Here is a 23827-nt window from a genome sequence, read left to right as displayed (position 1 = left end):
GCATGATTTAGAGATAATGCCCATGTTAAACAACTCCACACATGTATGTTGTGACACTTGTTCTCCGCACTATTTGTTTATTTTCACCCGAGGAAGAGATCAGATTTGAGATCTCGAAACGTAGTTTACTGATTTTTTTTATATCATTGAATACTGGTAAATGTCCGAGAAATCATTTCAACTTCACAATTCAAAAACTTCATTACTGTACGTACATCACAAACCATACATTCACAAATATACCCAAGGATAGGAAGAAAGGAAATGTGATGAATGTGATAGGAAACACGATTGACAAGTGTGTCTAATTGTCGGTTCACATTTAGAGAAATCAATAAGACACGAGCACGACGAAGGTAGATGACGTAAATCTGGATCCTGCAACAGTTGGTTGCGTCATTCCCTCCATAAATGTCACCACAGCTCTTCGAACTCTCCGCATTGATAAAAGTAGTTTTCAACCTCTTTACCGGTTTAATTTCTTTACTTAATTCACGTAAATTATCACCTATTGCAATTCGGTATAGTTACCTATGTAACCTATAACATTTCATCTTAAATTATGCGTAGAAAACTAGGTTATATAAAAATCTAACAATATTTTTTATTTAATCGCCATACTTCTGCTGCAACAATTATTTTAAATTGTGAGGAAAACGTAGTCAATTTGTTGCAACAAACCACTGAAAACAAAATTTTGCGCACGTACTATTGTGAAACGTGAAAACAGCGTTAACGTACCAAAAAAGGGGAGTTTTAATTCAATTTGTGGCCGGCTGCCGCCTTTTTGTCAATAACGCGGCCAGGGCTCAGAGCCATTCGAGCGGACTAACGCGTCCTTTGGCTTTGTATGTTTGATTTGGTAACAGTGCCGCAGTCTAAATAATTGTAACATTCAATGCAACCCTTTCAACAGTCACACTGATTACTTTTCCGCGAAAACTGTCCATTTGAACTTTGTTCTATTGTAATTTGTATTTTCAATCCTAATTATTGCTGGTTTTGTTTGAGCAATGTTCCCCAAATAGTATATTTTACCTTTGATGTTTCAATACTCCAAACAAATCAACTCATCAAATTTAATATTGCATTTTTATACAACCAATATTAATATTCGTTGGATAAATAGGCATTTACAACAACATTAATTGGCTGCCTAAAATAGGATTACAAATCAAATAGATTCAAAAAGCTTGCAAAATAGCCGAATAAAGGTTTCAGGTTTTCACCTTACAAGGATTTAGACTTTAGTCCGAAGACTACATTCTTACATCTAAATGTCAGTAACGGTACAGACCGAGGTATACAGTATGTACAGTATCTGAAATCAAGCAAATACTAAGAAAACCTTTGCCTAAAATGAACATAAAACTGCCCTGGTTCAAAACAATATTACAAAAACACATCGTTTCAGTGTTGGAAACTGTCAAAGTATTCTTAAATGTGAAGATTTCTTCCTAAATAATAGCTACCCCATTAAATAAAATCTAGAATTACTCTTTAAACCACATACAGCTATCAAATTCCAAAATTTTAGAAAACCCCTAATTACAAACTTTTACGTTTTTCATGGCAGAAGCTTTGCTACCAATATCACTTCTAACTACCCAGACAATTTCAAATCCTTGTTCTCCACAAACATTTTTAATTCAAGATTTTTAAGTTGTTCCCTGTTCGAATTACTCGATCAATCGCTTACATTTTATCGATTTCTCAACAATCCCCGTTCCATTTCCTAGTTTTCCCCAAAGTCCCCAATTGTGTTTTTTTGTGTGCATAGATCATAGTTGGAGGTGCAGCCCCGTTAGGCTGAGACTCTGAACTGAAATAGTCTGAACTAATTCGCCAGTTCCAAGTCCATTTCATATTTTCATTAGAGAAATGTCGGTGAGGAATCCCGGTCATGAAGTCAGTAGAGGCTACCACGTTCTTTCTTGAAAAAGGTAGATAGAAGAAAAATTAAAGATGTCACATTTATTCCACTTTTCATGCATAATGTGATGGTTTAGGCAAATTTCATAATTACATAAATTGAGTTGACTACGCGAAGTGTTGCCTATTTTAAGCCAGAAACTTCTTTAAGGTGCCTTTAAAAATCCTAGTGGAGAAAACCTAACAGGTATTTAAATAATATTTATTCAAACTTTGACATGCAATACTAAAAGTAACTTATTTGCAATACAAATGTAAAACTTTCCCAATTAAAAGTCATCAATTAAAACAACAGAAAGAAGTGATTATTTTAGAATCTCACTCGATAAAGACAAGAAGCAGCAGAGTATAAAATTGCAAACAAGCAAGATAGCAGAGAATCATGAATAGTAAATTGGCCAATTCAAGTTGACAAGACAATTTCAGAGAGCTCGGGTAGGGTTAGAATTGTCGAGTTCACAGAGAGTAGAAAATAAACGGGTGGTGACAAAACACTAATTGGGTTAGAATAAAGATATTCAGGACAAGTTCGCCCCAGTTTCAGACAACGTGATCCACTACAATGGAAGGATCTAACTAATTAAATGTACCGTATCACAACGATAGGAAAAAGATCATTTTGCATTAACGAATTCTGGATCAAACTTGCGCCTTTTTGTAACAATGTGAAAGTCAAAGACTATTTAAATCTGTAAGGTGGTAAAACCCATTTTAAATTTAAAGCACTGCATACCTATTTTATTGAAGTAGGAGCTCTTCTTATTGGAATACAAATTATTGGTGTTAAAGAAATACACGGTTCTCTAATAGTTTTTAATTTATTTTTCACGAAATAAATTTAAAACTACTGGAGAATTGTGTACTTCTTTTACAGCAATAGACTGCATACATAATTTGTTGGTAGTTTTAAATTTCGAGAAATTAATTTTTCATCGCTTGCGAGATGAATACATTATCCATTAATGATAGAATTAAACACTTGATTCCAAATTCTTTATAGAAAATAGAAAAACCATGTCTCTGATTCATCTTGACAAAAGTATAAATTCAAAAGATCCAAGATTATCTAAACAATGACAACTCTTCTCAAAAGAGCAACACGTTAAAATATTCTAAACTTTGTGTAATAGAAGTCATAGAAATGCATTAAATTTTAATACGTCATATATCTGATAATTGTTTAATATTAGATATAACTTACTTTATGTATTTAAAAATATTAAAAATGTACTAAAAATTATAGGTTTTCGATAAAATTACTGTAAAAAATTGACGAGAATGGTAAATTTATTCATCAACTCAACTTTACATCTATAGCGCCTAGCAAAAATAGGAAGAGGGAAGTGTGTAAAGGGTGAAGTCACCTTGATAAGATAATTGGACGGTAGAGTGAAGGGCTGATGGCGTATGGTGGTGGAGGGGAGGGGGTGAAGGGATCAATCAGCTCACAATGCAGCTTACTGACATCAGTACAATGATCTATTACACCGCCATAGGCAGCTATTACAGTGATATTACACTCCAGCTGAGTCATTCATAAGGTTATGTACAAGGGACCATGATTCAAAATAAACTGTTGAGACAAAGTTTTATTTTATATAGTGAACTATTAATAATGTACATCAATAAGTGTACTATTATGAATTCCGTAACTACATTTTTTCCCAGTTTTCAATTTAAAACAATCTTGTCTACACCAATTAAACCTCCTCTAAAGGACTTTGAAATGCACAGTTTACAGTTCGCCTTAACCATGGAGTTATATAATTAGCAATACAATATATCCTTTCTTAATGCATAGTTGATGCTATACAATTATACAAAGTTAAGAAAATTGTAGGGCTTAAAGTAGAGCCTTATGAAACTCCACTTAGATTTAGTTATAACGATAGTACATTGAAATGAAACTCATCTTTAGTACAAATGTGATTCAGAGGAATAACAAAAAACAGGATTTGTGAAATGGACATATACATCGATTTCTGAAGAACTAATACATTATGGAGCTCTATCTAAACATAAACATATGACATATATCTAAATTAAAAGAGACTGATCTCGCCATCCTACTTGAAAAAAAGCATGGATAAAGATCAACTAAAAATTTGAATGATAGTGACCCAAAAGTGAATTTTTGAAAAGTTTTCTTTTAAAACAACATCTTAAAAGTACGATAGAATTAATAAAACTGGTGCAATAGAATTTGTCACAGGAATTAAAATAATAATCATGAAACGATGGCAGGAAACAACCTGGAAAGGTTCTGCTCTTTTTTCCCTACGAAATAATCAATGAATTAATAATGAATTTTTGAATCCTAGATAGTAACCTAAGAAGGCTGTCTAAGAAGGCTGTCTCTGTTCTTAAAAGAATAAACAAACCATACTATATTACCTCGAGGAGGAGAGGGGATCGATAAAAATGATCGTGACAGCATAACAAAAATTAAAGCAACTTTGTTCTTATTTCTTTCCATCTACTGTATTTAATGAATCGTATTTGTCCTAACAATGATCACATCAAAGTATGATTTCAATTGTCTGCAATTATCTTTCAAAGCCTCAAATAAATTTTAAATGGCTAAGTGCTGTGATCTTATTTCAGCTGTTTCTTTCATAACGATCCAGTGGCCGAAAACTAATTTGCACTGTACAGGTACACAAACCTATAGTATTCCATAAATTTAGTAAAATCATAGCTTTCAAAAATCAAGCCAAAACCAAACTGACCGAAAAATAAACATAAAATTAATTTTAGCATTATCTAGCCAGATAAGAAGATTGAAAGTCACCCTGTCCAACAGAATGAAGCCAGTGGAGGGGGAGGGCGAAAGTAGTGGTGTGGAAGTAATGCAATCACACAATCACCAAACTAATCTAGACTTGATTGTAGTGAAACTCTGGATAAATTCGATAACACACAAAAAGACCTAAATCTTTGATCATTTTTAATTTAGCACTGAAACTTATTTTCATTAAGTTTCATTATTTCTTTCTAGTTAGAGTTTTGTCTAATACAGGGTATACTAAACAATCTAAGAAATGCCCAACTTTTACAGAAAAAGCTACAGCAGTGAAGCGTTATGAATATAAGAAGGCATGTATTCTAAAATGCTGGTTTGAACAATATATTTTTACACAATTAATAAACCTTTTAATGATTTGTAAACTATTAACTAAAGATCTCAACTGTATTATGATTGTGTAATCATTTCTTTCATATATGTAATTATGTGTGACACTTTTAAAACTTGCTGTTAACGAAAATGTAAAGAAGTTCTTTCATAATAGATTAGCTGTTACCAGAGGATGGATGCTGGATAAAACTGATTGCAATCATTGACGAGGCAAAGAATATTTAATAACATTTAATAATATAAATGTATTTCATTCTTTTTTGGCGGTTTAATCCACTGTGTATTGCAATCATAGATAGATTTTATTAATTTTGTACTAAGTGAGCAGGCATGAGGTAAAATAAAGGAATCAATCAAGTCCATATAATGATGTTAGAAAATATGGAAATTGATTGTTAACTATTTACTGTCTACCAAAATTTATAAAAAAGTTATTAAGTTTATTATGTAAATAAATTTTATTAACGATACAGCAGGTCCTTCTTAAAACAGTGTCATTGTCTGGTTGTCCATCTACGCAATAACTCTTGATAGAAAGATCCTACAGACTTTATTCTTAATATAGGTTCCTCTTGGTCTAAAGAAGAATCATATTGATTTTGGAGTCATAAGGTCAAAGGACAACAAAGTTACAGTCTTTTTGGCAAAGACGTTCATTCATTTGTGTCCTTCTATACTCTCTTGTATCGGTTTATTAACTGCAAGTTAATATTCAAGCAAATTACTCTGAATTTCACTGATAACAATCAACAATTAATGTTTTTTTTAGTTTAATAATTGAAAACAATCTAAACCAGTTATAACTGAACTTCAAATTAAACAGTTTAGAGTTCGCCGTAATTACAACAGATATATAATTAGCATAACAAATTTTCCTTTCTGAATCAATACTCGAGCTATATAAAATTAATGCAAAATTAAGAAAATCATAGGACTTAAAGTAGATCCTAAAGAAACTCCACTTTAACTAATTGTTTTGTTATACTAAAACAGATGATTGGCAATAGTTAATTTGTATCTGACCTCTTGATGTTTCATTATAATTATAGTATTTTAATTTATTAAGTCCATACCTAGCACAGTCATTTTTCTTTATACATTTATAGATGTCAACCAAGGTGATAAAAGTTATATAAAAGTTTTGGACATATCTTGAGGTATAAACTGTAAAATATTTTAATGCTTTCACAAAAAGGCAGATAGTAGCAAGGCCTGATCCATGCATCAGCATGACTCCCTGGGAGTGATAACCAGTCCCCAGTCGCAGGTTATATCACATTATATATTCCATTCAAGTCCACATTGCTGCCAACAAAACCAGGATAAACTTGGACAGTACAGTCAGCAATTGTTTTCTTTTACTAACATTGCAACAAAATATCCAAAAGATAAAATAGGTGTATTATAATAAAAACTTCACTTTAATCCCACAGCTTGTTTACACAATCAATGTGAGTTGAATATCAACGAGGCAAAAATGTACACAGCTCCTCATTTACAGAAAAAATTAACAAATACGAAAAAACACAAAATGTAAATGTAAATTCTTAACTACATATTGTACTGGGGTTACTGCAACTTACAATTTAGACAGATGCTTGATACTTAAGTGCAAAAATTGACTATGTGATATGACATGATCATAAAATAAAATAAAAAACCCCCGTTTATACTAAACTTTGAATTAAGAATTTTAATAAATTTAAAGAAATACAGAAATGTATTTTAATTACCGTACATGTTATTAAATATGTTATTAACACAATAATTCAGAAGTATCCAAATTTAATGCACTGCTAGAATTTGAATTCCACAGTATAAATTTAAAATGCCAGCCCTTTGAATTCTTAGTTGCAGACATACTTCAATATTTACATCTCATACAATCAAACACTAGCACCACATAAACATGAGAATTATAAAAAATACAATACCACTTTAACAAATGTGAATGTAAGAATCACTTAGTAATTCAGTGTTTAATTGTAATTTTAAACACTGAAATGCAACCTACCTAATGACTTAAGATGATTAGTAGAAATTCACCTGGAGAACATTCTGAAAACCGACTTTCTTCTAAATTTTTATTTACATACAGAATGTGATCAATTGTTGCAAGCTAATCAGGTTAATGAGTTGGTAAATAAACATATGTTACAGCATGTATCCCAAAAACAAAATAAAAGTAAAGGCTTGTAAAATGTCTGGTCACTCCAATTTTTTTTTTTTATTGTGACCAGTCTCCTACATACTCTAACACAATGGTAAAATTTCTAGCATACATATATTATATTTTAAATCAAAACAGGGAGAAATTACCTCCATCACTCTTACATCAAATAAATTTGGATAATACTATCTTACAATGTCGTCTTTTACAGAAGTAAAGGATTTCAATTCAGTTAAGTCAAATATCTTTTTCAATATTATTATAACATTGTCAACTGGAATGAAATATCCTGTATAAATTGATATAAAATTAGTTTATAATGCGGTTATGTACTTTTTGAATCAATTTTTTATTACTTTCCATTATGTTTAGGTAATAGCTGTTGCTACATATTATTTTATATATATCATTATATATATATATATATATATTTATTACTTTACATGTGCACGCACTTAGGTCGAATGAAAGACATGGTTTGAGAAACATAAGACGGAAGAGGGGATTATTAAAGAGCAGGAAGGGCAAGAGTATCAGGTAAGGTACCTGTCAAAGAGTTGACAATGCCACCCAAGCAAAATTCTAAAACATGAAAAATGATAGCCATAATTTTGCAGAGGTAAACTTGCCTAATTTGACCATGTGAACGCTGTCAGAAGCTGTTACAAGCATGTAAGGAAAGCCTGTGTCTCAAATCACCTGTACTAATCATCTGGTTGACTTCACCTGACTATCCAGTTACCGGAGATCACATCTCACCTAGTCGACACCTCACGCCTACACCTCACCTCACACTGGGCCTAACGTATTAGATGAGATCGCTCGACCTTGTATGGCTGCGTTTAAACACCTAGTTTTTTTTAAATTTATGACAGGAAAGTGAATTACACTTAAACCATAAAGATCAGTGGGTGGCTTCTGAAGTAACAGAATATTTACCTCGTATTGAGAGTTCATGAAATATCCAACACAGTGGTGGAGGGGGATTGACAGAGGCTACTCTCTAAATCGGCCACTGACGGCTCATGTGAAAGAAGAAAAGAAGGCGAGAACTATTGCAACATTCATCACTCTTAAGCAATTATGGAAGGGTGACTTCCTCGGGCTTAGCGTGCTTTGTCTTCGATTTTGAAGAAGTCCCACCCTAACACTTAAACCTTGAACCTGATCTATTGACTAAGGTATCTCAAATCCCATTAAATCAACGATTGTGCCTAGTTTTTCTTGTTCCTGGACACCCACTAGGTTGCCTACATATAAGTGACTTTGCTCCACTCATTTCAGGTTTGACCGGGCGGATGTAAACCCTTCTGTGATCTCACCCTCCTTGCTTACCAGCATAAGAGCTTTTGATTGGTTAACAGTGCTATATCATTCTAACAGATTTACATTTACAGAAGGAAGGCTAGAAACAGTAGACTCTCGATAAAGTGTTGGTCACACTCAAGAAACAAAGTGAAGAGAGTGAGAGATGTGACATAGTATTGCCGAATACAAGTCCTAGCTCTATACTCTATGTAATACACACCAAAGTGTATTTATATTATTTTAGATAACAATGTTCTCGTTCATCAAGTTAAACGGTACAAGAGTACCACTCAAATAAAAACCATTAACCTTTACATACGTCTAAGATCAATATGTCTTAAATATCTAATATTGTGTTTCTAGAAGGAGACAGTTATAACAGACTTCTATTACTGGACACAAAAATGAACTGGTTGGAGCAGCTAACCATTGAACCTAATTATATCCTTCATTCAATATTATTCTGATTACAATCACTAAAATCGAGTCTTATGTGTAAAAAGTAATTATTAATAAAAAAAAAAATAATAACTCATTAAGTTAAGGTCAGTTAACTAAAGAACAAATACCCCGAGACTTTAAAGTTAAATATTTTAATTCAATCAAATAGTCTTTGTTCATTCAATCAAATTTCAAACCATAAAAGCTCTATAAAAAGACAATAGACAATTGGCAAGCTCAAGAGAAAATTATACAGAACTAATTACAGAGTTATTAATAATATTAACCCTTACTAACAATTTACTTGGACTTAAAACCATTGAAATGCACAAAGCACTGATGTGCATTGCTGTGAACAGAATTGCAATCTAACTTTTGATTTGATAAAATTATATTCACTGCACTCTAAAACAATAAAATGTAATGCACTGTATGTTTCATAATTAGTAAAACTATATTTTTGAACTCTTATCTATTTATTAGCAAAATTATTGTAACAGAAAGTCTTCATAGCTTGTTACAAAAACTAAAAAAAACTAAAAAAAAAAAATAGATTCATTAATACACCAAACTTAATAAACATAATTATAATGAACACTTTACAAGTGCAACTATTTCATTTATAAATAATATACAATGTTGTATAGGCATTGTGTACCAATTTATTGCATATTTTCATTAGATATTCAATAGGAATAAAATGAAAACTATAACACACACTGGTGGTTGTCAAAAAACAAAATATCTTTCATAAAGAATAAACAAAGGGTTTTTCCTGTCATAAAACGTGAAACAAGGGAGTCAAGTGAGAACGTGGGCATGAAAATAGAATGTTTTCGATCACTTTGGGTTTACGACGAACACAAGGTGAAGCAAGCATAAATCACTTTTAACGGGCTATTTAATAACTAAAACAAAGCTGTTTGGTTGGTGGGACGCAAGTAAACTTTGGCCCCGTATGGACTTGATATGGCAATAACTGGTCTGCATGGGGTTATGTTGACTGAATCGGAATAGAGTTTCCAATGAAGCTACTCAGATATAATTCTTGATATAATAAACAGTAATATATTAATAGACATTATATTACTTGAAAACAATAAATTTAATAATCATAAATACTTAATAACAAGTTTTGTATACAAGAGTATTATTATGCTAGCCAACCAACATTTTTTTTTTTTTTTTTTTTATTTTAATAAAATATAGTATGTGTTAGACTTCTTGTATAATTTCAGCCATATGAGGAAAAACTGTCTCAGTTTAAATTTTAAACCACACATTTAAAAATTTGAATAGGTGACACATAATTGTGATTTTAAAAGCCTTGTCAAGTTGTATGCATAAACCTAAACAACAAATTCTTTAGGTCTGATCAACTTAGAAATTTACAGTTTTATAGAATTTTAATTTTATAATACTATATTACACTATTTAATTCGTGAGTAGAGTAAGAAACTTTAAATAAGCTTGAAACTGACCTTGAAAACACAGGTAGCCTAACTAACTGAAAAGTACACAATAAATAACTAAACAATATATTACAATACAAACATAAACAAAAATATATCTAAATTTACTTGAAAAAAAAAAATTAAGAATGTAGTGATAGTTTCTAAAATTATTTAACAACAAAACTAAAATACAGAGAAAAACTGTGCGACATATACAACTTTATTCAGAAGCAGTAAAGGTAAATTAAACGTCAATGAAAATTTTTCAGTGCAAATTTAGTAAGAGGATGGAATGGGGTGAAGTTATTGGCAGCACGTGGAGGCCCATAGTCAGACGGATATAACGAAGATACTCTACTGACTCGTGACTTTGTGTACGAATATAAACTCATCAGCACTCAGCTCGTGTTGGTAGTAAACCAATACAACGTCATAAGTTCAATACCAAGATCTCGCCTAGTTAATAAATCTTCAAGCTCCCCGAGATAATAAGAATACGACGAGTTACAGCGAGGCTAGAAGCATGCAGCGCACATTCTGGCTTGTTCAACTTCTCACAAACTTTGCGACAAATAAAACACTCTGAATCCAATAAGGCGACGCAAGAGCTTTTAAAACTTGTTACGAAGAATCATACCAAGAGATAGCGAGTGAACTTCTTCAAGTTTTCACTCGCTTTACAGTGTCCTCTTGAGTTTTAACATTGAACGTTTAAGATAAGGTTTATGTTATTAATGGAACTAGCTTCTAGTATTATTAAACTTACTCCCAGTTATAATATTTATCTAAGTAAGTTATAAACCAATCTAGAATCCTGCTTAGTTTGTTTTATTCAATTTCCGTGAGTGATCGTAGAAAGGTTGGCACTCGTTCTTTTATAAAGCTGCATACTTCACAACACATACAACATGCTTTTCACTGTTATTCAACCTATTTAGGAATTTTACAACAATTTTATGAAAAAAACTTTTCTTGTTTTTGTTAAACACTTTAAAAATATGTGAATTTGGTTTCCTAATTCTTTTCTTTTGCATGTATACTTTCAATAAAAAAATAATGAAATAAACAATGACAGTACATTAAAATTGCCATTTTATAGAAGAAGTATAATACAAAAAGAACTAATTATTTACACTTTTGTCATTTCCATACTTTTAATCACAGGAATATATGTAACCTTTGCAGTTGAATTCTTTCAGACAATAGACAAAAGTCAGGCGGAAATAAATGCCAAGCCATATTTGCTTGCTAGATTTCTGCTTGTATTATTAAACACTGACTCTGAAGGATTTTAAATTAGAAAATGATTTTTTTATTAATAAAAAATATAATTTGTAACCTGCCTCTAGATATATTGATAAGATAAAGAGAAGTGTATAAAAATTCTCCAGAGTACCTCATTTAAATTATGCTACTGAGAAATTTAATACAACATACTGTTTAATAAGAACAGACTATATAAAACATACAGCAACTATGAGCAAAAAGTTGTGAGTTTTTAAAAAGTAGTTACGAGTATAAAATGTAAGAGATGACTGATCCAGATTGTCTGGCTATTTTAATTTCTCACTGGCTCATGAATTAGAATTCTTGCCTTATTGTTTAACACGATGACCAAACTCGCCAAAGTTTTAATAAACTCTTTTATAATGATAAATTATTGAAACTTTCATCATACTACAGGTGCTTGTAACATTGTCATAAACCTGTAGTATGATGAAAGTTTCAATAATTTACCACATCCCCTCCACTGAAAATCTGTCTTTTCCCTTTTTTGGTGCAGTAACAGACGTTTAAGAAGCTATTGTCAAATGATTCGATAACAAGTGGTACGTATCAAAAGATATAGTACTCTTTCCATGAGTGGAAATATACAATGGGACTATAACTGTATTGAACGGGATATTGCTACAACATGGTGGTTTCCAACAAACCTTACAAATGGAGCTACTTAATTCAGGTGTAATTCATTAATTAATGTGGTGGTAGACTAGCCATTAACAATACTACTCAGGACTATGGAAATACTACATGGAAACTATGATGTAACAGGGCTGTTAATAAACTCGCAGAGAGAACTGTTGATAAGTGATCATTGGTCTGGGTTATATTAATTAGTCTACTCACACTCACACCTATACAAATCCCACCTTCACACAACAATTTTTCTATATACCTTATCCAAGAGCTTGGAGACTAATTTTTTTTATCTATTGACTGTATATATCTCACAAACCAAATATGCTTAATGATGTAATACACACAATCTAACATCTATACAGTACTTTTAATACTGCTGTTTTCGCTAAATAAATGTACTTAAATTCAAATAATTACCAACTTTGTTTTATGTTCAGATCAAATTTTGAAAAGCATTTGAAAACACCTAATAAAATAATAGTTACAGCTGTTTGTTGACTTTGGTTTCTGAATTATTAAATCAATTTCAAGGTATTAAAAAAAACCCACTTTTGATTTGCGTTGTGTAATAAATAACTGAAATAAAACACTATCCAAAAACACAAATTCAAACGATTGCTATTTTGAAAATATTTAATAAGGCTAACATACTTGTTATACAGTACATGTGTAATTAATACCTTCATTTATGTTTGACACAAAAACAGTTATAAATTAAAATAATTATCTGTTTATGAGGTGTTTTTTTTTTAACATACAATATCTATCATGATCCATAAAAAAACACCTCATACAAACTTTCACAAAGGGGTGGTTTTGGTGTCAGGATGTCATATTCAATGAAGATATGTTGTTTTTTTTCACATACATAAGATTGATTAAAATGGTCAGATTTAAGTTTTACTTAAGGAGTACTAGTACTAAAACAGATCAGTCCAATGTTATGAAATTAAACGTCCAAGCTTCCCAGAAGTTTCCTAAATCCATATAGAGGAGTAAGTGATTAAAATATAAACCAGTATTTAATCCAATATAAACCAATAATCCAATATAAACCAGATAAAATCCAATTCAATTTTATCTTGAATGTCTTGCCAATCAATTTACAAACAGAAAAACGTGCATATTCATTGACTGATATAATATTTATAAAATATGATATTATATAAATACACATATTTAAAAAATTTCAAATCCATTTTTAGTTAAAAATTACATTGGTCACAAATTATTATTTTCTCTACATTTAAACAATAAGAATTGGGCTTTTAGAGGAACAGCAATTATACAATAATGTCTTTTAAAAAAACATACAGTGGTTTTCATAAGAACATAGTAAAAGAATTACCTTCTTATATAATCCCAAAACTACTAAACGCCTACTTTGTATTTAATTATGTATAGTTTTGATGTAGTTTAATTCACATAACACGTTAGATAAATTTGAAATAATTACTATCTTAACATCACCATTATAAAATATACTTTTTGACTGTTTGTGTACACATAATTTGTTGGTACCATTGACATAAATGTATAAGCCCTGGTTTTACGCTACAGTTGTTTGCCAGATAATTTGAAATAATAAAGCAACACCTCCATATAAAGCAGTAGTTTTAATGAAGTTTTTTCACTTACTTTAATGATATCACTTCCTCAGTCAAAAGATTCAGTAGTCAATTACTGTGGTCTTAGTTGTAAACATAGGTCGTAAACATTTCATAATGCAGCATTTCCTCACATTTTCAATTCTTCGTTATTTTTTTGACTGATTTAATTTAATAAATGCTAAAATAATAAAAATTCCTGTGAATAATGCAGAAGTAGTAGACTGTACACTACCACATTTCGACTAAGTGTGGAGGATGGTTTAAACCTTCCAGTTGAACCTACATTGGGATGTGGCAAAGCAAAATGTGTCACATCTGGGCAACCCCATGGATATCTTAGAATGGTATATTATTGACCAGAAATGTCGACATATTGGGGTAAAAAGAGTGTTGATCGATGGGTCCAGTTTACTACAGATGACGACTGTTGAGAGTTGGATGAGCTTCCTTAGTGTTAAAAGCTGTTGCTACCCTAAACATACTCCCCTACACGCTCTGGCTAGCCTCCTCTTCTTCCAAGGTGGCATAACTGAGATATAGAGCCTGATATCCTTACTCATGGGATTTAAACTGAAAGCGACCCTACCACCAACCTTACCCATCCTGAATGTCCTATCGCTGGAAACAAGTGCACAGGTCTTTTGAGGACTAAGTACAATTAGGGATTTCTTGATTTAATGAACATAAATAAGTATGATGGAACACTCTGCGATCTGACATCAAGATGACAGTTTTCTGCAATCATGCCTAACCAAAAAAGTGTTTGTGTGTCATGGTGTACGTAATTTACTTGTATAAAACTTTTGAAATTTGTATTTGTATTAAACTTGGATTTTCAAAAACTTATATTGGATTCCCACAATATATAGGATTTGAATGCTTACAGAATATTAATTCTGATAGTATTACACAGTGCACTAATACTAATGTGATACTTAAAGGGTTTCATATCTTAACTACGTCAGTGCATGATTTTGGCTTTTACAGTGCCAAAGCCCTATTCTCTCATACCCTATAAAGATATATCCATCCACATAATATGGCACAAAAAGTATTTAACACATGTAAAGATTGATATAACAATAAAACTGAACATTTTTATTTTTAAACATGGGTGCTTGCTAATTTTGGTAAAAGCTAATGGAGGAAAGATTCATCAAATTAATTGTTTAATAATAATTAAAATAGATTTCTCAAATTTTAGGGTGGATACATGTAAACGGTTATTTTACAATTGAATCAAACTATTTATCAGATAAATTCTTTAAAAAACTCCAAATTATTTAAAAAACAGGATGAGTCTATTTATTTTTCAGCTCCATCTATCTTCAATCGCTCTGAATTACATTTTCAATATAACTTATGAATGATTTGTGTTCAAAATACCTAATGATTAAATTGTACATTACACTACAACAAGTATGACATTTACAAATAACAATAATGCATGCTGATAGGGCTGTATATAAATTAAAGATGCATGCAAGTAAACAAAATTGACTTACATCCTCTTTTCTGACGATGACGTTGCGACAAGGTCGTAGATCTGTGCTCCATTCTGTGCTGTGTTCACGAGAAACAGTGCCTTCTTATCTGGAAACAAAGAGAATACTGTTAAAACATCCCAATAATTTTATATAATTGAATCCCACATGAAAGGTTTTTTTATGTGTGAAGAGGGAGAGAATATCATCATAACATAAAGACAAATAAAACTTGACTAAGATAATAGTGTTCTTAAATGCCACTATGAGTGCTATGTCCAGTAAAATACTTATATTATCTCACCATCAGAGGTTTGCCATTACATATATACCCTCACCAGATATCATATGAGGCACTGTAGAGTAAAACAGAAAGGTGTTTTAGAGTTCTGAGTTAATTTACAAATACTGTTGTTCCTAAAGTTTCTTTAATGTCTTCTAAGCTTTCCAGGTTCTGTGGAATTCCTACGCATAAATTCTCTATGGTTATTTTGAAGTGGGTTCACACTGAAGATATGAGAAAGTGAAGATAGCATTCGGGTGTAAAAATGAGTAAGCTGGTTTTGAAGTCACCTTTCCCCAGGGTAGCGTCTGATCTTCTCTCCTTAAGTAGATCGCTGTCTTCTCAGTTTGTGGGTCTCATTACGGGATATGGGCACGTGAGGAAGAATTGTTAAAGATTTTGAATTTTTAGGGATGATCTGATATGTAGATTATGTAATGAGCAGGAACAAACCTGCCGACCACCAGCTCTTTTACTACCCTGTGATAGCAAGGGAGCGTTATGCCACGTTTGGCACTCTGGATAAGGGTAGTCTATTTTCCCCGGAGGACATAATCGGCTTTTTCTATGTTTTGTGGGGTTGCTTAAAATCTAAACTGGTAAGCTTATGGTACTTCCATGAGGACCGCAATTGGCCCTCAGAGTACATGTCAACAGTCTGCCCCTTTGAAGAAGATTTCCAGATGGTTACAATACATACAATAAGATTGAATTCAATCGTCTACAATTAAGATGGCCGCCTGTACAGCCTTCTCGTAACTAAGAAAACTAACAATACATCCTCTTTTTTGAACTCACAACCTCACATAGAATCTATCTTTCTTCTAATAACACCGGAAGATATATTATTCAATTTTTGCCATAAGTTTCACTACTATTTGTGAGAGTATAATTTATGGTTGTCAAAAGACAATTAGTTATTTTTCCTGTTTCTGCGAAAATCCTACCTTTCTTAAATAACATCAGATTCATGAAGATTAAATATGTTAAAGAAACATTAACAAGTGCAGTAAATGATCTGAGTGTACAAAGTGAAGATGTTTTGAGACTCCAGAAAAACCCAGTAGCCATTCTGTGGGTTTGGATGCTAATATTTAAGTACTTCCGCAATACCAGGAGACCAATATTAAATAATTCACTATTCAGAAAAAGTAATGAATACTTTGGTAAGTACTTTAAGACCTGATGTAATGTGACTTACAAGAGAAAATACCAACCTGAAGACTTTAGATTAAACTAAGCAATCTATTGTACTCCACCAGCTGTTTATTTTAATTCTTCAAACTCTAGTCTTCAGTGAAAGCCTGTTCAAAAATAACACTGCTGAAAAATTAACAGATGCTCCTGAAGATACTTTAGGAATTCTTGGCAGTCTTGATGGTGTTTTATCAGACCATATGTCAGTCTTCACTTAGTGAGATGATGTCCTGTGTGCTGTCAATAAAGATCGTTTTACATGAAAATGTCTGTTCATGCATATGAAGGTAAAACTTTTATTTTGTTGTAAATACTTATCTTCTTCCATTTTTTCAGATGGGATGATGTTATGTTTTTTCACAGGGAAGAATGTATTTTGGTTTCTTGGCCATACCCATATACCCACATCACCTATTGTGACTGTTTTGAAAAATTAGGGTAATACTGTGTGCATTTTGACATGTCCTGAGAGACTCAAAGCTGGAACTACTTTGTTCTGCTGACAAGTTGGAAACTGGACCAATAGTAACACACTTAACTCGTAGTCGAAGTAGTTCATGAACATTAATACATTAATCCTCCATTACTGAAGTGAAAATTTGATCTATAATTTCATTTTCACATATATAAGACTGTTATAAGACCAGTTCTTCTCTATGGAGCAGAGACATGGATTATAGATAAACAGGCAGAAAAGAGATTGGTTACATTCGAGAATAAAATTTTGAGGAAAATTTTCGGACCTATTAGAGATGGAGATGGATGGAGAATCAGGCACAACCAAGAAATCAGAGAGATGTTTCAATCTCCAGACGTTGTAGGAGAAGCAAAGAGCAAGAGACTTCGGTGGGCAGGCCATGTGATGAGGAGGGAGGATGATAAATTGATTAAAGAGGTTTGGAAACACAATCCAGTTGGAAGAAGACCTCGAGGTAGACCCAAAAATCGCTGGAAGTACCAGGTGGAGAAGGACTTGCGGAAATTGAGAGCGGGTCAGGGGGATTGTGAAGACAGGGAGAGATGGAGGCAGCTGGTTGGCGAGGCCAAATACCACCTAGGGTATCCATGGCCATGGGAGTAAGAGTAAGTAATTTCATTTTCAAATTATTGCTGGTCTTCCAGAACAAATTTCACTATCCAATGAGGTGTGGCCATCTCTAACCTTTAGTAAAGCTCCTTCATCTAGTTTATGTTTACTCAAAGAGTCTTCTCCTATTGTCAACTTACTGATAAATGCGGAAATATATATTTTGACAACATCTAATGCAAAAATACAATGAGCACTTAGCAGGGATTAGATGTTTAATAACCTACAATTGACTAACGATGTTGGTCATGTGACCAGTCTCTGTACATGCACACTATAATTGATTGCATGTATATGCTAGTGCATACCTCCCTCTAATCATTTCCTTGCACAATAGAATATAACTTGGAAACTCCTAAAAACACATCTATTACTGTAAATAATTCAATTGAAAATCCTAACAGTACACAATCCATATAGTTTCTCATTTGAGGGGAACATTGATCTAGAGACAGAAAAAAGTATCCAAACCAAACGAGAGAGAACAGAAACTGTCTGAGCAATATTGAATTGAGATATTAAAACACAAATTCAGGAGAAAATATCAGTCATAATAAGAAAGTAACTACTATTTAACTCCACCACATCGTTGTTGGTATGTGATGCTGTATATTGAAACCAATACAACCAATTAGTCTTGTGTTACCTGTAGCCGTTCAAAACAACCGACGATCTCACGAACAGTGGGATTTGTTCTGTTATCACAAAGTGGATAACCTCTGTTATGAATTATTACCTGGTTAATGAGAAAATTCAAGAGCACTGATGATTCACAATGACAATGCTTTCAGGAGAATTTCAAAAGTTTTGAGAACTGTTTTTGCATGATGTTGTAACTGGCCACAACGCATTCTACCATTTAAGAATCACTACTAGGTGTGTTCCCTCTGGATTCCAAAAATGCTATAAGATTTCCATGAAATAAAGTGAATTGGCAGTTTCCGTTATTTCTTACCTGGTACAATGATGAAGGAGAGCAATTTTTAACACTTGGACACTCACAGGACCCTCAAAAATGTAAAATTCAAAATGACAATGTCGGAGCAAAACGTTGTGTATTTTATTGTGTGTTTTACTAGTGGAATTTATTACCAGTAGTGAAACCGTCAATGCAACATATTATGTGAGACTTGAGGAAACCTTATATACAGTTCACAACAAACATAGAGGAATTCGCTAAATGAATTGTGTTGCTGCATGATAATGCTCAACCTAATTCTACCAATGAAACGCAAATGTAAATTGAAGCAGTTGAGAGCAGTTTAATCGCCCACAGTACAGCTCAGATCTGGCATCCCTTGACTACTCGATTCTGCACATGAAACGCAAACTTAATGATCGATGCATGGAATCTAATGAAAAATAAAAGTCTACAGATAAGGCTATATTCTCTGGCAGGATTCTTTCTCTAGTTTCTGTAAATAATCTGGTCTCACACTAAGACATGAGTATGATCAATGGTGGAAGCCATGTTAAAAAATAGTTTGAGGTATTATATTTCATATAAAAACAAACAATCTTTCAATTCGGTTTATATTTTTGAAAACTGACTTCTACTGGCTGAACAGGTTGATTACTTGTAAGGACAAAATCAATCTGTGACCATTCATTAAGCCATATTCAGTATAGCTTGACTCAGCTTTCACCTTAGGTATAACCAATGAACAACCGCGCTGTTGACAATATATATTTTGGTCTTGTCTACATCACACAATCAACAATAACATAGATTGTAAAGGTGGAACTCAGCCCCACCAATATTTTAAAATTTCGCATAAAAGTAGTCAAAACTCAAAATTTTAGTGTTTGAAGTTTGAAATACTTTAGCAAGTAATACACACATTAAATTGAACATAAAAATAAAAATACACAATTTTGTATCCATTAATTTAGTAACGATGAAGCTCAATTTCATAAATTAAGTTAGACTATTATTATAATAAAATACTACGTGACAATTAAAACAATAATAGTTTGTGTATACTGATACAATGTTAAAAATCCAATTCATACCAACCGCTAAGATGAATAAAATGGCAGCGTCTTTACCTAAAGCTATTATCTTGCAGTTCTTTTTCCGTTTCATTTGAATATCATATAGCAGAATCAAGGCAGATTAAAAAATGATTTTCTAAAATTCTATGTTAACAAAATATAATTGCAGTAAGTTGAGCTCTTCTGTTTTACAAAATTATAGGGCTATGATAAGTTAATGATATTTAGCATGAACAAGAATATTTTTAAGATATGCCAAGTAAATCAATTAAAAATTACATTGGAACGGTTTTGTAATTATGAAAGATGAAACATTCATGCTCAAGAAGAAATCACATTAAAAGTTACATGTGAGCAAAGTGTTGCAGTATTGTTGAATGAACCGCTTGAAAATGAAAACACAACCTGTCTTGCTCTCTGTGATTCATGAAATCCAAAATTATGATCTCTTTGCTGTCATAGTTGATGAGACATGGTTTAATAATATCTAACCAAGGAGGAACTTTTTCTATTCGAACAGCAAATGACAATTTAGATTTGTAAGAGATTTCTTAGAATTTTATGCAGTGTCAATAAACACAACTAACACCCTTATCAGTATTGTAAAAAACCATTATTGCTTACAATGGTTAACCAAATCCTCAGCATTCTGATCGTTGAGGACAAATGCCAGATAGATTAAGGGTCTGAAAAACTGTAAAAGACGTATATCACAATAGTTAACATAATATATTATGTAACCTTCAGCTTAAATTTGATTGAAGAAGACAATTTTCCTCGCTTGAGGGATATAATGAATCTGGTAAAAGATCTTACTAGTAAAATAAGAGAACTTACAAAAAAATGGATGAATTCAAAGACGTTCTTGGAACTGAAAAGTTTCTACAGGTGAACTTCAACCATTTTGTCCAACAAGGTGGACAAAGCGACCATCATATATACAAGTAAACTGGATTTTTAACAACTATTCAGACCTCAATAAGTTGAACTCGACAGTTTGAACACTGCATCTACACGCTCAATATATGTAAATAAAATTACTCAGTTCAAGAATTTTATCATGTTATCTCTTTGAAATCTATTAACATTTAGTTGAATAAGTTTAAAAAAAAAACATATATTGGAGTGTTGTGAAAGTCGAAACCAAGCATGCATGTTTGATTGATGTTTTAAAAACAAGTGGGGTGTGTATGAAAAGTCTGAGAAAAATCTATGCTAAAATTCCCAGAATTGGGAATGGACTGATGTTACCAATATGTCAAATGTACTAAAAAAAAATTGAAAATTAGGAGTCTACACACAAGTTTAAATTATAAATCTGGTCTAACCTTCAAAAGGAATCTTATTTTTTCCTAGAAATACTTCCAAAATATTGTTACATATGGGCTATTTAATTGGGTAAAATTCACATATTTTACATATGCATCCAAATAAATAAATTATGATATATGCATAAATCTTTAATACAAAATATGATAGAAGTTCCTATGTAGAAAATATTACTGAGTAAAATTTGTCTCAAGTTCTTAATATAGACAAGCAAATTTGGGACAGTTGCTTGGTATTGCCGGAAACAGATGCCAGTTTTCCCAGAAAATTGTGGCAGGTACAACTTAATCTACAAATGGCAGCTCAAATTTTATTCTAAATGTGGAATAAAAGTGTAATTTGTTGTTTAACCCTAGAGCTGGCAATGGTGTCACTCTGTACTGGCGGCTCTATTTTAACAGCCTCGCAGACGTTTCTTTTAATGTATCACATTTCATAACTGTTAGTCCAAATATAAACTATTATATGTCAATGAATTCACAACTATATGGAGAACATTGTAATAACAATATCTTATTGTTTCCATGGAAATATATTTTTATTTTTTTTACAAAATGTAAGAAAAATTTTTTTTGGAAATTTTTTTGTATATATTCCGTTGTGTAACTGCTTAGCAATAAGCTTTACATCAAAACCGTATATGGATAACTTATTCGAAATTTTGTCCTGATTCCAAAAATATATAATTATTGTAACTTTTACCTCAAAACGTATGTGTTACAGGGCTTTGTATGAAAAAGCACCCATATTTACTTATTTTCAAAAATGCGTACATTTCTAAATAAATATTATTGTTCCTGGGTAAACATAATCTCTTGACTGCATTTATACTTATATAAGTATGACAGTTAAAACAAAAATAAAATAAAATAATAAATTTTAATCTTACCTTATTTACATGTGTAAAATATATACAAAGTTTCATTTTTCACTCAGCGTCACTAGATCCCGCCCTGCGAGCTCTCTAAGATCATTTGATCGGTCTCTAAAGTTTTCACCCATACTGAACAACTAACACTATAACCTAAGAAAGCTAAAAAAACAATAATAACAACACGAAATACTATTGGATTCGTAACCTCAAACACAAAACCCGACACTTGTTTACAGCTTCACAACAATGTGGTTGACCCGTACTACGTTCATGTCAGCTGTCAAAAAAAAAAAAAACGATGTTTTACGGTAAACAAAGAAGACAATAATCGAAATAAGAACAGTAAATCGGTACTATAGTTATTGCTCTTCCAGAATATATAAAATAAAAAATCATTTATATGACCTTAATTGCCTACAATTTCAATAACTGTACATGTCTACTTTGGCGACGAATATTCATCGTTGCCAAATCGGATGGGCCTTTGACGACGAAAATTCGTTTCATACCAGCTCTAGGGTTAAATGATCAAGAGTTGACAAAAAGATTGTGGAAACATTTGTGGCAAGGGGATAATTGATTTAACTATTCATTTCATATGTAGATTAATGAAACTACAGTAATACGGTGTAAATATTTAAATGTAAATATTTTACATTAAAATATATCATTCAAGCTTTAGGTTTAAAAATAACTTTTTCAAATGCCGTACTTTTACTTATTGTTATAATTAACTTCCAAAAATATCTTTTGTAGTAAGAAATGCAAACAAATGTTTGTTTGGAATAAATATTTTTCAAACAATCCTACCCATGATGGGCTCCACCAATAATTTTTAAGAAGTCAACGCCCATGATAAGAACACACATATCTTCGCACAGAATGAGTACGTACCGACAGCGTTGGGCCTGACTATGACCGTCGACACCTTGATGACCGGACTGAATGTTGAACTGTAGAATTTGAGGACATATTTGTCGTCCTGTTTCTGCAAAAGGATGATAACATCTTCCAATAGCAGGACGTGGAGGTCGATAAGCTTTGGCCGGTTGGCTATCCTCCAGTTGAGAGGCCCTTCGTAAATCAGTCGATGTCTCGTTAGGTCTAGGTTCTGGAAAACGTCAAAACTTTGGTAAAGAGCCAGTAATTGTAAAAAACACAATGTATATAGTATAGATATGAATAAAAGTACATATAATAATGTAAAATCTGTGAAATTACACACAAAAAAGTTAAAAGTAAAACATTATTACAATTATTATTTGTACAAATCTAAAACATATATTTATATATATATATATATATATATATATATATATATATATATATATATATACCAACATATATTTTTAATTTTTGTTGTCTTGTTCTCATCTTTGTAAGGCTGATTTTATCTATGCAAACTCATATTACTGACATTTACATTATTTATCATTTTCATTTTTTTAAATGTATTATTGGTTACTTTCATAGTCAGGCCATACTTTGTTTTATACCAAAAAGAGTTTCTGTAGACAACAATTAAATTAATCACTTTTATTGTCTATAGTGTTCCCCAGATTGTAGGATAATAGTAATGGGGACCTAGGATATATTTAACAAATAAT

The 23827-nt window shown here is 31.9% G+C and overlaps 1 protein-coding gene across 10 annotated transcripts in view; it reads right to left on the bottom strand.

Annotated features, from left to right (window-relative positions):
• Positions 1-23827, bottom strand: part of LOC124364989 (rho guanine nucleotide exchange factor 11-like) — a 770637-nt gene that overhangs the window by 258684 nt on the left and 488126 nt on the right. For all 10 annotated transcript variants that reach the window (XM_046820861.1, XM_046820851.1, XM_046820856.1 and 7 more), the window contains 2 exons: positions 23115-23331; positions 15477-15564 (listed from right to left, as the gene is read on the bottom strand). In XM_046820861.1, the coding sequence (XP_046676817.1) occupies positions 15477-15564; positions 23115-23331 (305 nt within the window). The remainder of the gene's footprint in view (positions 1-15476; positions 15565-23114; positions 23332-23827) is intronic.

The sequence above is a fragment of the Homalodisca vitripennis genome, chromosome 6 (assembly GCF_021130785.1).
Source record: "Homalodisca vitripennis isolate AUS2020 chromosome 6, UT_GWSS_2.1, whole genome shotgun sequence".
Lineage (NCBI taxonomy): Eukaryota > Metazoa > Arthropoda > Insecta > Hemiptera > Cicadellidae > Homalodisca > Homalodisca vitripennis.
Note: the sequence above shows the minus strand (reverse complement) of the source record. Positions and strands in the feature narration are given on the sequence as shown.